Genomic DNA, 14,530 nt, shown 5'->3' on the forward strand with positions numbered 1-14,530 from the left:
ACAATGACAGATACTCACCCAAACACCCAGCACTGCGTTCCTACGCGCTTGCACTGTGTGTCGGTGAGGTAAGCATAGTACTGTCTGAAAGAACAAAGTTGGAATTCATTGAGAGCTTCTGGAAATTTCTAATTAAAATTATTTTGACAGTGAATGTAAAGAAGGTCCCACCTTGCCCCCTGTGCTCCACCTGCTTGGTCTAGTTCTATTTGCCTGGCTAGAAAGCCAGAGCCTACTCACACATTCCTACAGGAGACTGAGAATTCAGAGGAGGGGAGCAGAGTTTAAGAACCATCCTGCTGGCCAGGGTGGTCTTGACTCAGCAAGATTTCCTTGGCCCTGAGCCAGAGCAGCCCAGGCAGCCACTTCAGCCTCCCTCTGTGGAGGTGATTCCAGAGGGTCAGCTCCATGGTTCATCTGTCACCTCCTCTGGCACTCCTAGGACAAAGGTTGCTTTGATAACCTTTTGATATTTTGATGATAATCGAGCAAGAAACATTCACATTTTTGGCTCTCAGAAACTTATGGGACCCCAGCTGCATCTGTCACTGAATGCCAGTGACTTTGAATACTGCTGACGAGATCAGAAAAAGGAATTGAAATACTCAGAGCAGCATGGTAACACAACTAGAATATGAGCCACTGATGCCACTTTAAATTTGCCAGTTGCCATATTAAAAAGATTAAAGAGGACAGATAAAATTCATTTAAATTATGTCACTGAAACCAATATTTAAACTGATATTAAATATTATAATGAAGTGTTTTGTATTGCTTTTGTATTAACTCTGAAATCTGGTGTGTAATTTATGTACGTGGCACATTTCACTGGGGACTGGCCACATTTCTAGTGCTCAACAGGCACATGTGTTGAGTGGCTGTCAAATAGCACAGTGCGGCTTGGATTCTTCTAAGTATCCCCAAATCATCCACCCCTTCAGAGGTAGCATCTGAACCACGAGCTCATCATCTTTTTTTGGGTAACACGCTTTTGAAGATTTGATGAAAGCTTCATAATAAGTGCACATAAACATGCACATAACCTTCTGCATTACATTGTGGGCTAATACCTCTTTACCCCAAAGACCCAAGGGAAGGATCCTTGTCATGAAGAATGCAGATTATCTTCTTACTTGACACGTTTTCATTACCTAATTTCCATTTGGGGGTTCAGCTGATTGTACCCATCCCCTTATATTGCACTTTATGTTATCAAATAAAATAATGTTCTCTCAGTATCTTCTCAGAGCACATTTGTGTGACAGTTTAATCAAAAAGGAAGAAAATGGTGTATATGATTTATCCTGAATCTGTAAGCTCTCTTTCCTGTGAGGGTCTGGCATTTGCTAAATAGGATCTGGGTTAAAATTCATTAGACACTGTTCAAGGAACTCATCAAAGCATTTACTTCCATGAGAACTACCTTAAGCAGTATAAAAGCACAGAAAGTGGCTCATTTTTAGGCAAAAAAAGAACTATATAGAAATTCATAGGATTTGGCAAAAAATTAGAGGGAACTCTTAACAAGTTCAAAGCATTGAAATTTTAGATTCTAGGTTTTCTTATAGAATATTTAACAATACTAAGATTTCACAATAACACAGTTGCAACTTGCTATTTTGTTTTGTAAAGAGATTTCCGTCCCCTCTTATTGATTTTGCTGATTGTTCCAAATTTTATATAATAATTGCTCTAAATATTTCCTGAAAAGAATTGAGAAGCCTCAAATTAAATTACATTTAAAAGAGGAAGGAAGACTCCAAACTATCCAGGGAAAACAGCATCTATGAGATAAGGGCTTCAATAGCCACTGGCCTATAAGGTTTCCAAGGGCTGCTGGCTTACCAACTGTCACTTTGCTATCTGTTTCATTAACAAAAGAGAGAGATGGAATTTTTGGTTTTAATTATACAAGACTCAGAAGTGTCTTATTTGGTTTGTTCGGTCCAGGATTTTTTTTTTTTTTTTTAAGATAATGAAGAGGTACTGGCTGGGGGTCTCTTTGACCAAAGTGAAAATCTATTCTTCTTGGCAAGTAAACCCCTCTACTTATGTGGTTTACCCACACACAAAAACGATAAACTAAGCAATTCTACACTTTCTGCTATGCTGGTTTTTTTTTTTTTTTTTTTTTTTTTTTTGGTGCTGGGGATTGAATCCAGGGCCTTCTGCATGCTAGGCAAGCACTCTACCAACTGAGCTATATCTTAGCCCTCTGAACTCTTTTAACTGCTTAATTTACAGCTGTATCTCTGGAAGATCTTTGATGCTGCTACTGATCAAGGCCTATACTCCATATTGGTTATAAAACCCAAATGCCATTTCTATGTAGGAAAAATAAAACAAAAATGAAAATGTTTTGCTTTGAGCTTTGCTGAGTCAGCATCAGGAAAGAACAGTCTCTGAATAATACCTCTCTTTCCAGGCCCTACATGAAGGCAGGAGAATAACAGCATCCCCACAGCTGTCCTGGATGACGATAAGAAGCCATTTTCCAAAAGGAATTTAGTTTAACAGAGTCTAAAAAAGCTAATAAAGTCTCATTATAAAAATAATGTCATTTCTGACTTCTATCATAAAAACTTTTATACTTTCCATTAATTTCATTTTAAGAAACCTGTCACTACTAACAATTTTTTAAAAATAGGTCATGAAAGGATAAAAGAAGACTATCAGTGAAAGATGGTAAAGGGATTTGAAAATAATGAATAGAACTACTAGTGTGGCATGGATTATTCACTATTTTTTTTAAATCCCCAATAACATGCTGAGATTTGAGAACAAACATTTTCTTCATATTCTGGATGTGTAAGTCATCAGAATAGTATTTTCATGGGAAATCTGCTAGTTGGTGTGACTTCCCTGATGCCAGACAGGAGAACTTAAAGCGGTTAATGTCCTCAAATGACAGTCGGGCTAAACACAATTACCTCACTGTGGGAGCCGTGATGCAGCCGATGAAGAGAATTCTACACCAACTTAATGGATGGCTGGCTTGGAACACAAAGATGTGCTTCAAGAAAAAGGTATTCAACTCAGTCAGCTGAAAAAAAGGAGGCGAGATTTGTCACCCTGGTATGTCATGCTAAATTATAAGCATATATTCCTTAAACAGACATTCTACAGATAAAAATAAGTGATATGTTCAAAGCATTTTCAGAAAATGTGTGGGGTCTTCCTGGGGTTGCTGTTCAAACCAGAAACCACCAGGACAACATGACCACTGACCAACTGGGGGCCTGAGGGTGGGGGTGGGGCACACAAGGGCTCAAGGCAATAGCTCTTTGCATGGTTGTCACTTGGTTCATGTGTGTGATCTATTGGAACAGTAGGAGAAAAATGCTTTAAACACAGCAGAAAACATGATACAGGTGTGTGGAATACTTGCATGGCCTTACAGAAACCAGGCCAAGTCTAAAGGAAGTCCAGCTATAGATAAGAAAACTTGTACAGAGAGATGACTGTGTGCTCAGGGAGCACATGCCTGGGATGGGGTAAATCCTTGACCACAGGATGTGGCAGGTCGTCCAAGTTTCACCCAGGGCAGGGGTACTTTTCCTGGGGTCAGCATCTTAGTGCAGTGCACCATGATGAGCCCTTGGCAGCAGCTCAGAAGATTGTGGCTGAAATGTGGTTATTCTCCTTCCAGAGCTGGGTTCCAGATCTCAAACAAAGGGCAGAGACCACAGAAAGGTCACTGTGCTTTGCGGTCACATCATATGGACTGGCAATTACATAAAACACATGCTGTTTTCCCATAGCACTGACTTTGAGGATATAAACTAAAAATAGCATAATAATTCACATCATATATGGGGAACTGATGGTAACACAGGGCTCACAGCCCTGGGGAAGGTGTGCCCCATGGAATGCTGCCAGGGTACTCCATTCTAGAACTACACTCTCTCTCCCTCACAAATCCAACCGCCCTTCCTTAAATTCAACCTTCTGTTACATTTTCCCTGATAAAGCAAAGCTTAATCCCTATGCATCTTACAGTCACATTTTTTATAGAGGTATCCCTCCGTATCCATGGGCGATTGGTTCTGGACACCCATGAATATGGAAACCTGCTATTTAACATATAAGGTATGCTCATCCTCCCATATACCTTAAATCATCTCTAGGTTACTTAAAATAACTCATACAGTGTAAATGCAATATAAATCATTATTGTTTAGGGAACAGTGACAAAAAAAACTTCTGTACATGTTCAGTATAAACATGATTTTTTTTTTTCCAAATATTTTCCCTCTGCAGTTGGTTGGATCTACAGATGCGGAACCTACGAATATGGAAGGCTCTTTATATTGACTTCTCCAAACCATGGTGGTTATTAAACTATTCATTATACTTCTGTGCACATAAACTCCATTTATTGAGATGGGCACTGCTATTTCCTAGGTATGAAGAAGGAAGATTGCCTTAAAAGTGATTCTACTAATAGTTTCTTTTCACTGGGAGTATGTTGTGCTTATATGTTCAAAATATAATTTCTGCTGATGCTGAAAGGTCTTTCAGGCAAAAGCTGGTTTCCCTTGATGAGTCTCCAAAAGTTGAGAAACCACCTAGGGACAGGAGGCTCAATAAAGAGGCTATCCCTAGAAATCAGAGATGTCTGAGAATCCTTTGTCAAGATCTCTGGCTGTCTGGATTACTTCCATTATATTAATAACAATGCACTGGGAACAATAGTTTCTCACCACTGGGGACATTACTCTGAAGACTTACCATTAAAAGAGCCCTCACAGGCAGCAGAAAGCAAATTCAGCTCCCTACACATTGTCTAAAGTGGGAACAACCAAGGAACAATTCTGAATATCACTCATAAATTAGGGATGTGAGAAGAGCCTTCTCATTTATTCCTTTGATATTGAAAATTATCATACTCTAAAAATCTGATACCTAATTCATTGGGTGATGGATGCCAAATGTGACCTTTTTCAGGGAATTAATCTGTTTCAAAGACTCATATTTTAAAACGTCTTCAGAACCAAGCAAGACTTTAGAAATGACGACATCATGCTGGTTAATTATTCTACATGCTAGCTGCGAACATCATCTCTTTTAAATTTTCTAGCTCATATGCAATGTAAATTAACATCACTTCTAAATTCCTAGAAGGTTAATCTTTGTTCCCTAGTTATGGGCATCTAAAAAAAAATACCTGCCAAATGATCATGAAAAGGTATATTCCAGCCACTCTCTGAAAAGAAGATTTGGGATCAAACCATCTGACATAGGTCCAGCTAGCAGGGGTGAACTGCAGCACAGCTCGTTTGATCTTCCCGGTGGTGGTATGGATGTCCCTGTAAAAAGAGAAAAGCTCAAGTGAAAATTCAAAGAGGAAAGAAAGGGGGAGGGGCAGGGAGAGGACACACACCAAGAGAAAAACTGCATTGATGATTTTATAGCAAATGCCAGAATTGAAAGATTCCTTTCTACTTGAATAGCCTCAGACAAAGGTCTGTCTGTTCACAGGTGGGGCAGGTGACCAAAGCACACTGGATGGGGAATTTCAGCAATGACAGGAAGGGCATTGCACGGCAACTGTGGCTGTGGTCAGGGTACTGTGGAGTTAGGAGAGGTCTTAATTTATAAAGTGTGACAAAAGAAGCAAAGAGTTGTTAAAGACGATAATCTGGAACCAGCCCAGGAAGAACTGGGATGCTGGCAAGGACACCATTCCTGCCACCGTTTTGTCTCCCTGGGGTATGTTTTGATACAATGACATACTCTCATAGTCTTGAGACCGCCCACGTCATTTCTTTACCCTATTTCTTCTCAAGAGATGTGAACTGTTTGGGTTGTTGAACAGGGTACTTAACATTTCTTAGTTTTAACTCTAGAAGTCATTCAATTAAAAGTTGCACACACCCACGATAAAAATAGTCCCACATTTTACAAATAAGAACATTTAGGCTGCCAGAGAGAGATAGAGAAGCTGGCTGATGTAAGTTGACCTTATAAACATCAGAATAATGTAGATTCCAGACTAGTACAGGAGAGCCAAAATCCAAGGCAAATATCATCTAATGCCTGGAAGAGAACCTTTAGTTCAACAAATATTGACATCAAGGACCTTTCTGACTCAGACACTGTGCTAAGTGCAAAAGGCACAAGTATCAACAACTCAGGTCTTTTTTCCAGGGGGGAAGGGGACAGGGGAAAGTGGAGGACACCAAGTCTGTCCCTTTACCCATCCACTTATCATCAAGGTCATACTGGGAAAATGTCACAGCAATAAGGTTCGCAGCACAAAAGCAACAAAAACAGAGACTGCCCCCAAACTAACAAGAACTGTGGAGGATGCATATTTTAAAAAGGGTGAGAGTGCATGGAAAAACCTAAAAGAAAGGACAGAGATACTGCAGAATCCAGAAGCAGAATATTTAATGTAGTGAAGAGGTTCATTCAAGTTAAATTAACCTACATTCATTTATACATCAAATGTTTTATAAGAAAACTCTTAATTTTCTTTTTTTTTAATAGTTGGATTTATATTTTGGCATCTTGGCAAAATGATTCTAGAGTTGAATTTGAAGCATAAATGTATAAAAACAGGAAAGCCAGGTGGCTGTGTTTAAAGAATCTGTCTGATACAAATCCAGACTCCACTGTTTCTAGCTGTGTGTCCTTAACCAAATCACTAAATACCAGCCATAGTATCTTCACCCCTAGAATGAAGAGAATAACAGTGACTACCCTGATGGAAGGCTCAGCAGAGACGCTACTTATACAATTTGCCTGCAGCAACATCTAGCCCAGTGACTATGTTGTCACATTATTTACTGCCTTCCAACCTTAAAATGTCCGGTCAAAATCAGTGGCCAAAGAGAGAACGATTACTAAAAGAGACAGGAAAACTGGTTAGTCCAAGGCTAAAACATGAAATAAATATGAAATGAGATTTTGTAAATTCCTTATAATAATAAAAAGACAACCATTAAGAAACTAGAAGAAAATATGGGTTAATATTACGTGAACAAAAAGATGAAAAAAATTTTGACATTAAATAAAAAATCCATGATACACTAGATCATAAAGGGGATAACAAAATGGAAAATAAAGTCACAGTTACAACAAAGTATTAATATCCTTCAACCATAAGAAGCACCAATAAAAGAGAAAACAAAAAAACCTGGAAATCCATTATCCCACAATTTTATGGGAGGTAAAATTGGCATAGGTTTAAAATAAATTTGAAGAAAACAGTGAATATATGTGTGTGTGTTTGTGTGTATATAATACACACATACACAATAGGTGACAGCATGAATTGATTCATATAAGAAAATCAGAGATACACACAAAAATATGTCTAAGAATGTTCACTCTTGCCTTTATGAAAGCAAAAACCTTGAAACAACTAAGGGACTAGAAAGGGAACTGGTTAATACTTTATGATTATTCTGTCTGACAGGATATGAAGAATCCCTTTAAAATCATGTTTTGAAGAATACCGAATGATATGAAAAATGCTCCTATTTTGTTATATGAAATAAACAAAATTCTAAATACAATGAAAACAACTACTTTCCTTATCACCATCACAGTTCTTTCTTCCTCATCAATGGCATGGTGCCTGCCATAAACTGAGAAGCCAGTTGCACTAAGCAGAATAAAGCAAGGGTGGTGGCATGTACTGCCCTCCCGGGAAGCACAGAAGAGGGGCATACAGCTTAACACTAGAGTCAGGGACAGCTTCCGGAAGGGGTAGCAAGTGAGCTGAGTCAGCAAAGAAAATGACACAAGCAACCTGGTTCTAGGGAATATGGGTCAAAGGTACAGAGGAAGGAGTGTGTTTTGGCCACAGAGTATCAGGTGCTGGAAAAGGCATGGAGAAGGGTCCTCCCATCCCAGCCCATGAGGCACAATTTGTCCTTAAAGACCATGAGAAGCCACCACAGGGTCCTGACCCAATAAACCTGACATTCTGAAGTAGTTCACTCAAGCAATGGTGTGAGCAGGGTTTTCTTCAGGGACAGGGGACCAACTAAGGTAGGGATGGGAGTCAGACTACAGGCTGAGGCAGTAGGGATCTGCAGGAAGAGATGGATTTAAGAAGCACTTTGAATCTAGAGGCTGTTAGGACCCTCTAAACACAGAAAGTGAAAAAGAGAAAATTGTAAATGATACCATTTTCTGGACAGATGCTTGAAATCAGGTTTATAATCATTTTGAGTTTTAATTGCTGTTATGAAATTTTATTCCTTGGCATTAAGGATGACACTAAACATGACTCCTTGTAAAGCAATTAAACATAGATTACAACACTGTGACTAACGTCCAAAAAGAAGGACTCACTTGAAGCTTGCCCAGTGGTAAGTCCTCATCTCTAAAAACCGGCAAACCACCATGCCCAGCCAGATGCCGCCTCCATTGCACAACAGGATGTCCAGAATGACTTGGTCCCACCAGCACTCAGCAAAATTGGGCAGAAGATGCATGAAGAAAAGCTGAGGAACACAAGAGATGAAGGTTGGGAAAAAAGCCAAAACTGGGGTACCATGCAGAATGATACATTTCCTCTTAACAATGATTTGTTTCAGAAAATGTTATTGTATTTTTTCTTAACAATAAGAAAACCACCATACCAGGTCTGTAATCTGGTTCTTGCTTTTTATATTGCACATGGTTTACAAACAACATTTATCAAATAGCTCTCTTTTTTAAAACATTGGGCTTTTAAAGACACAATGGCACCTCTTTAAAAACAGATTACCAATGAATTACCTTGGCTGATGACAACACAACGAGGATCTGAGAGGGGAAGAAGACAGTTTTCATATCTGACAACAAAGTGCTGGTACAGTTCTCAAAAATTATCAGCTTTAGAATTCAAGCTGTGTATTTCAGAAATATTCCATAGGTGTATAGATAAATCAGAGGGAAAAATTACAAATGCTAAAAGATGAGATCTCGACGACATAATGCAGGGAACTGACAGCTCGCCAGGACATCCCACACTGACCAACTCCCAATGATGACAGTCCTTTTTAGGCACCCATCATGTGCACAGTGGTGAGACAAAGTAAGCCACAGCAGCTGATCTCAGGGGAGGGGTGAGATGTGCATCCAGATATCCAGACCACAAAGGCAGGTAGACTGAGGTAAGTGTTATAAAGCTGATGTGAATGGAACGCAGTGGGAACACGGCAGATCCACTCTGACTGAGGGCAACTGGGGAAGCCTTCTGGAAGGGAGTCATATTGGAGTCACAACATCAGTTCATGAATGACTGATTTCAAGAGGTGCAGATGGAGATGGAGATGGTCCAGATGGGGTGAGTAGTAAAGGGTGTTCAAAAGGTGAACAAAAGTCTCTTTAGAAACCGTTTCATTTAAAATAAAGGGTGGATTAGCTGTGCCCAGAGCAGCATGCCCTGCTGTGTGAAGGCCCAACCTAAGAAGGAAGGTGAAATCACAAAGCCCAGGCCAGAGAGTCTCTGGAAAGACACTCCATGCCATCGCAAACCTCTGAAGTAATAGAATAAATAGTGCAAAGTTAAAAGTTTCCACAGAGCATTTTGTAAGCGACAGACAACATACAGACATGAGAAATTTTTCTTTTTGATGCATCTGTCACTGAGAAGCTTCAGGACAGCCATTACATGTGATGGCTTATCACTGCATTCTTACCCTGGTGGGCTTCACACTACCCCTGAAGTGTATTCCCAGGTTTCAAATGCAAGGTGGAACTTGAACACTGGCCTTTGGACAAGGAAGAGAGAAACTGCAGAAGCCGGCAGCATGTTTGCTGGAATAAAACTATGCATAGAAGTAATGGTGGAGAACACCTTTAGCATAGGGGCTTTCTGGAAGGTACCAGATTCTGGGGCAAGATGGGCCCCAAGGGACTGAGTCTGAGGAGCTGGCTGTCACCTTCATTCATTCACTATGGAAATTGCACCAGCCATGTGTATGGCAGAGTACCTGGGCCTGGAAACACAGAGACATGAGCCTTGCCCCCTGGAGGCTAAAGACACACCTACCATGTGTCTAAATGGAGCACAGATAGTGGAGGAGCAGGGAAATTTTCCTTCAGTAGCTGAGCCCTGGCAACAGGAGACTAGGAGGTGAGGGGAGCGAGAAGCAGTGAGGATAAGTGAAGGGCTCTGGTGGGAAAAAGCAAACGACTTTTGAAATGGAGGAGCACAGAGGTTGAGGGAGAGAGAGGCTCACTGGGACTGGGCTGGGAGGCAGTGGTTAGGTCCCCTCTGGGCCTCTCTGCCTGGCTCAGAAGTCTGGATTCTATTTTAAGAGCAAGGGACAAACAATAAAGAGGTCTTAGGAGGACAGGTCTTGATCTGGTGGAGGGCTGAAAAGGACTTATTTGGCAATAAGTAGTGCGAAGACAAGCACTTCAGACAAGAGACATGGTCGATCAGACAGGAGCGGGAGCAGAGGGATGAGAAGACTCCTTTGGACTGTAGAAATGTTTAACAAAGAGTCACAGGACCTGAGGACCATAGGACACTGGGGAGCAGGAAAGAAAGGATAGAAGTCTAGAGAGCTAGTGAGAGGGAAAAAGGGAGCTGGTAAGCCCTGGTGCCTTACCCAAAGCCGGGCAGTTGGGTTAGGAAGATGACTGCATTCTGAGGCAGGATGCGGTGCAAAGACAGGAACTTGGTTATGGAATGTATCCTGGCTCAACCAAGGAAGTGAGGCTCAGAACTCCGGATCCTTCTCCATACAATGGGAGTGGATAGATACCCACTGCCTTTCCCTGTCCATCCTGATGATTCACGGTGACATATAAGGTGTTGGGCACAGTCATGATGATCTGAATTATGTTCCCTGAAAATATCTACACTGAAGCCCTAAATGCCAACTCTTCAGAAGGTGAATTTATTTGGAAAAGAAGCTGTTGCTCATGTAGTTAAGATGAGGTTGAACTGGACTGGAGTGAGCCCCCCAATCCATTATAACTGGTGTCCTTATAAAAAGAATAAGAAGGAAGGCTCGGAGACACAGGGGAAATGCCACCTGATTAGGAAGGCAGGGTGCATCTACAAGTCAAGGAATGTTGAAGATGGAGAGCAAACTGCGAGAGGGTGGGATAGGCCTCAGAAGATTCTCCACAACAGTCCTCAGAAGAAACCAACGCTGCCCACACCTTGACCTCAGACTTCCAAGTCTCCAAAGATGTGAGAGTTACAGTAATAGAAGCCATATTTAACTGGCACACTTCTCTAGGTTGGGATTGGGTCAGCGACAGGCATTGAGGAATACACTGTGCACGTGGTCAAATTTTGTTCTCTGGGAATGATGAATAATGTAAAATTGAGCAATAATGAATTAGTTCCCCCAATTTCACTAATAGTTTTTAAAGAATATATCTCTTTCATTAATTAAATGAGACAAATAACTCTATTGGAAATTCATTTTTCAGCTATAAAACCCCTTTGGATGCCCTTGACATTTCTGAACACCTTTTTGTCTCAGACTGGAAAACAGCTGAGTGGGTTAACCAACCTGTTTACTTCTAAGCAGATTTCCCTCATTACCATTTATGTGTCTCACTTGGGAATTTCACTTTATTCTTTCACTTGATTTCATTTGTTTCTCTTTAAGACTGGTGGGATAGAAATACATTTCATTAAGTGAACAAGGTGGCTTTTGTTTAGTTTTTGTTTTTTTAAACAAAGATCTAAAAGAGTCTCATGGGATGGTGTAAATACATTTCCACCATGGGGGCTGGAGAATGGATTGACTGCTACCTGACAACCTTTTTCTTCCTACACATAAAGTGTACACAATGTTTCGTCCTGGGAACCCCCACCCCCACTTCTTACCTCAGTAAGCTCCCAGGTAATACTGATTGTCCAGCAGAGACCATAACTTCGGATCAACAAGGCCTTCATGGCCCAACCCCAGAAATGCCCAAATGCAAATATATCAAAATGGCTAACGATCCTCTCCCAGGTGATCACGTGGCAGTTCACAGCATACTCCTGTTGAACATGAAGGGAAACGATCAATGGAACTCCAGAACCTATGGGCTTTCTGGGTTCAGACAGTGAGTAAGAACTGCCCCTGACAAGTAATGTAGGTGCTGATCCATTAATAGAAAAGTTTTAATAACAAGATTCTTGGGTAAATCAACAAGTCCTAGAGCTTAAATAAGACCTGCTTTACTCTGAATTGCAAATGCTGGGTTAAAATGGGAAGCAAAATAATTTTACAAAGGCTTAACACATCTTTAAAAAGTAGCATTGCATAGATCACATCATCTGAGGTCAGAGCAACTAAGTTAAAGCCAGTAATGAAAATGGTAATTAAAGAATTCCAATAGATTTAGAAATTTAAAACACATTTCTTAAAAATCACAGATTGAAGAAATCATAATAGAATTTCTTTAAAAAATTGAATACCAATGATAATAAAAAAAAATACTGCATATCAAAACTGAAAGGATATAGTTAGGTAGGATTTTGAGGAAAATGTAAAGCCTTAAATGTTTATGTTGGAAGAGCTTAATCACTAAACTTCAGAAATGGGAAGAGGACAGAATAAGCCCCAGATCAAAACTATCAGATACTACATAATCTAAATATTAAAAAATTCTTATGCTTTTAAGAATTGTGGTTCCATCTTAGCATCTTTTTGTTTTGAAGATATTATATATTTACGACAACTACAGGACAATATAACATTTCTTGGGAACTTATTTCATACCCTTTCTTTCCATATTAATCCGATAGAAAGTAGTGAAAGCTATTGCCTGTGACTTATTATCAGTCAACTGGAAAAATTCCTATTAACTATTAATAGGGTTTCAATATTAGATATCTCCTGAAGCTCATGTGCGAGACAATGCAAGAAAGTTTAGAGACAAAATGATTGGATTATGACAGCCTTGACCTAATATATCCCAGGGATATAAAAATTCAAGGATGCTCAAGTTCCTCATGTAAAATGGTTCAGTATTTGCATGTAATCTACACAGATCTTCTCATATTCTTTAAATCATCTGTAAATTACTACAAGTACCTAAAATGATGTAATGCCATGAAAATAGTTGTTACAATGTGCTGCTTAGGTAATAATGCCAAGAAAAGAGCAATAATTTTCTCTGAATACTTCTGATCTGCAGTTGGTTGAATCCATGGATGTTGACCCACAGACACAGAAGGCTGGCTGTAGTGCTGCAGGAGCCCTAAGCAGGTATAAGCATAACAATCAGGATGAACAGGCTCTAACTGAGGACAGCCCAGAGCCAGGGCCTGGAAAGAGGCCAAGTGTCTAGGTGTATGTGTGACTAAAGATAAATTGAGCTTACCTTGCAAACTGTCTCAGGCTGATCTTGGTGACCCCACCCCTCCTCCCTTGATTGCCCAACATGTAACCAAATACCAAGTCCCATTCATTTTACCTTTTCAACTTTCTTTCCTCGACCTATCTCATTGTTACTAATATTTCTAGCTCAGACTTCTTCAGTAGTTTTCTAAGTTTGTGAAATATTTCAAGTATATAAAACGTATATATGATAGTATAATAAGTACCTGGGTCCCCACCTCCACACACTTTCACCCACCTCCAACTCAAGATTAGAAAGATATTTAACTGGTCACCCTGTCTCCACCTGTGCTTCCTATAGCCAGTTCTTTATAAATAAAATGATATTGAATATCATAAATCATATCAATTGCATAACTATGTATACTATGTGCATGTAGTAAAGTGCACGTGTGTACACGTGAGCACACCTACATGTGTGTGTCAGGGAAGTCGGGTGTTGGATAAGGCATCCTTTTGAGTCTAGATGGATCTCACTAATGCACACTGCAGCCTTCCAGTCCTGTTCTCCCTTTGGAGGAAATGGTTTCTTTAAAAGAAGAAAAGATTCCAAGTCCTCTTTGGAAATTATTTGCCTTCTGACAGCACAGGATCTTGTCTGCTCCCTCAACCATGCAGAAATCTTGTGGGTCAGGTCCTGCCTTGTGGAAGAAGCTTACAGTTGTCCAAAGGGCCAGGGGAGGATAGGCCTGCTTAATCTGTGGGTGGGAGTATTAGCAAGCCCACGTGGTCCAGGTCTACAGCCATCTGCTCCACTTAGCATTTACAGGAAGAAATCAGCTGATATTCTGAACTCTTTCTTCTGTCTCCAAACTCAACTACAGGTCAGGGTATTGACTGAACCTCCAAAATATCAGCACAGATCACGTAACTGCTCTGAATAGCATTTAGAATGACATCCAAATTCTCAATTGCAGCCAGTCTGGCCCTGGCAGCCTCCGAGCCTGAGGCACGGCTCTCTACTTCTGGATTCCAACACTCCTCAGCCCCTGACTGACCCAGCTGCCCAGTCAGGGCCTCCACAGGGGCTGTCTTGCTGAGTAATGCCCGTCCTTGTGTCTGGCTACTCCCACTTACCCTTTGGTGGCCAGCTTGAACATTAGTGCTTGGCATGGTCTCCCTGACATCCCTGGCATGACAGGGTCACTGCTCTAAGTGTTAATAGCTTCCACTCCTTTTCCTTTACAGTGCTGCAACCTCATGGGAGCATTGTGCTTCCTGGATCCCAT

General features: G+C 40.6%; 1 protein-coding gene across 2 annotated transcripts in view; it reads right to left on the reverse strand.

Annotated features, from left to right (window-relative positions):
- Nucleotides 1-14,530, reverse strand: part of Ptdss1 (phosphatidylserine synthase 1) — a 59,607-nt gene that overhangs the window by 14,893 nt on the left and 30,184 nt on the right. For both annotated transcript variants that reach the window (XM_071602226.1, XM_027948517.2), the window contains exons 5-9: nt 11,798-11,956; nt 8,308-8,459; nt 5,168-5,309; nt 2,931-3,043; nt 19-84 (exon numbers count right to left, since the gene is read on the reverse strand). In XM_071602226.1, the coding sequence (XP_071458327.1) occupies nt 19-84; nt 2,931-3,043; nt 5,168-5,309; nt 8,308-8,459; nt 11,798-11,956 (632 nt within the window). The remainder of the gene's footprint in view (nt 1-18; nt 85-2,930; nt 3,044-5,167; nt 5,310-8,307; nt 8,460-11,797; nt 11,957-14,530) is intronic.

The sequence above is a fragment of the Marmota flaviventris genome, chromosome 15 (genome assembly GCF_047511675.1).
Source record: "Marmota flaviventris isolate mMarFla1 chromosome 15, mMarFla1.hap1, whole genome shotgun sequence".
NCBI lineage: Eukaryota > Metazoa > Chordata > Mammalia > Rodentia > Sciuridae > Marmota > Marmota flaviventris.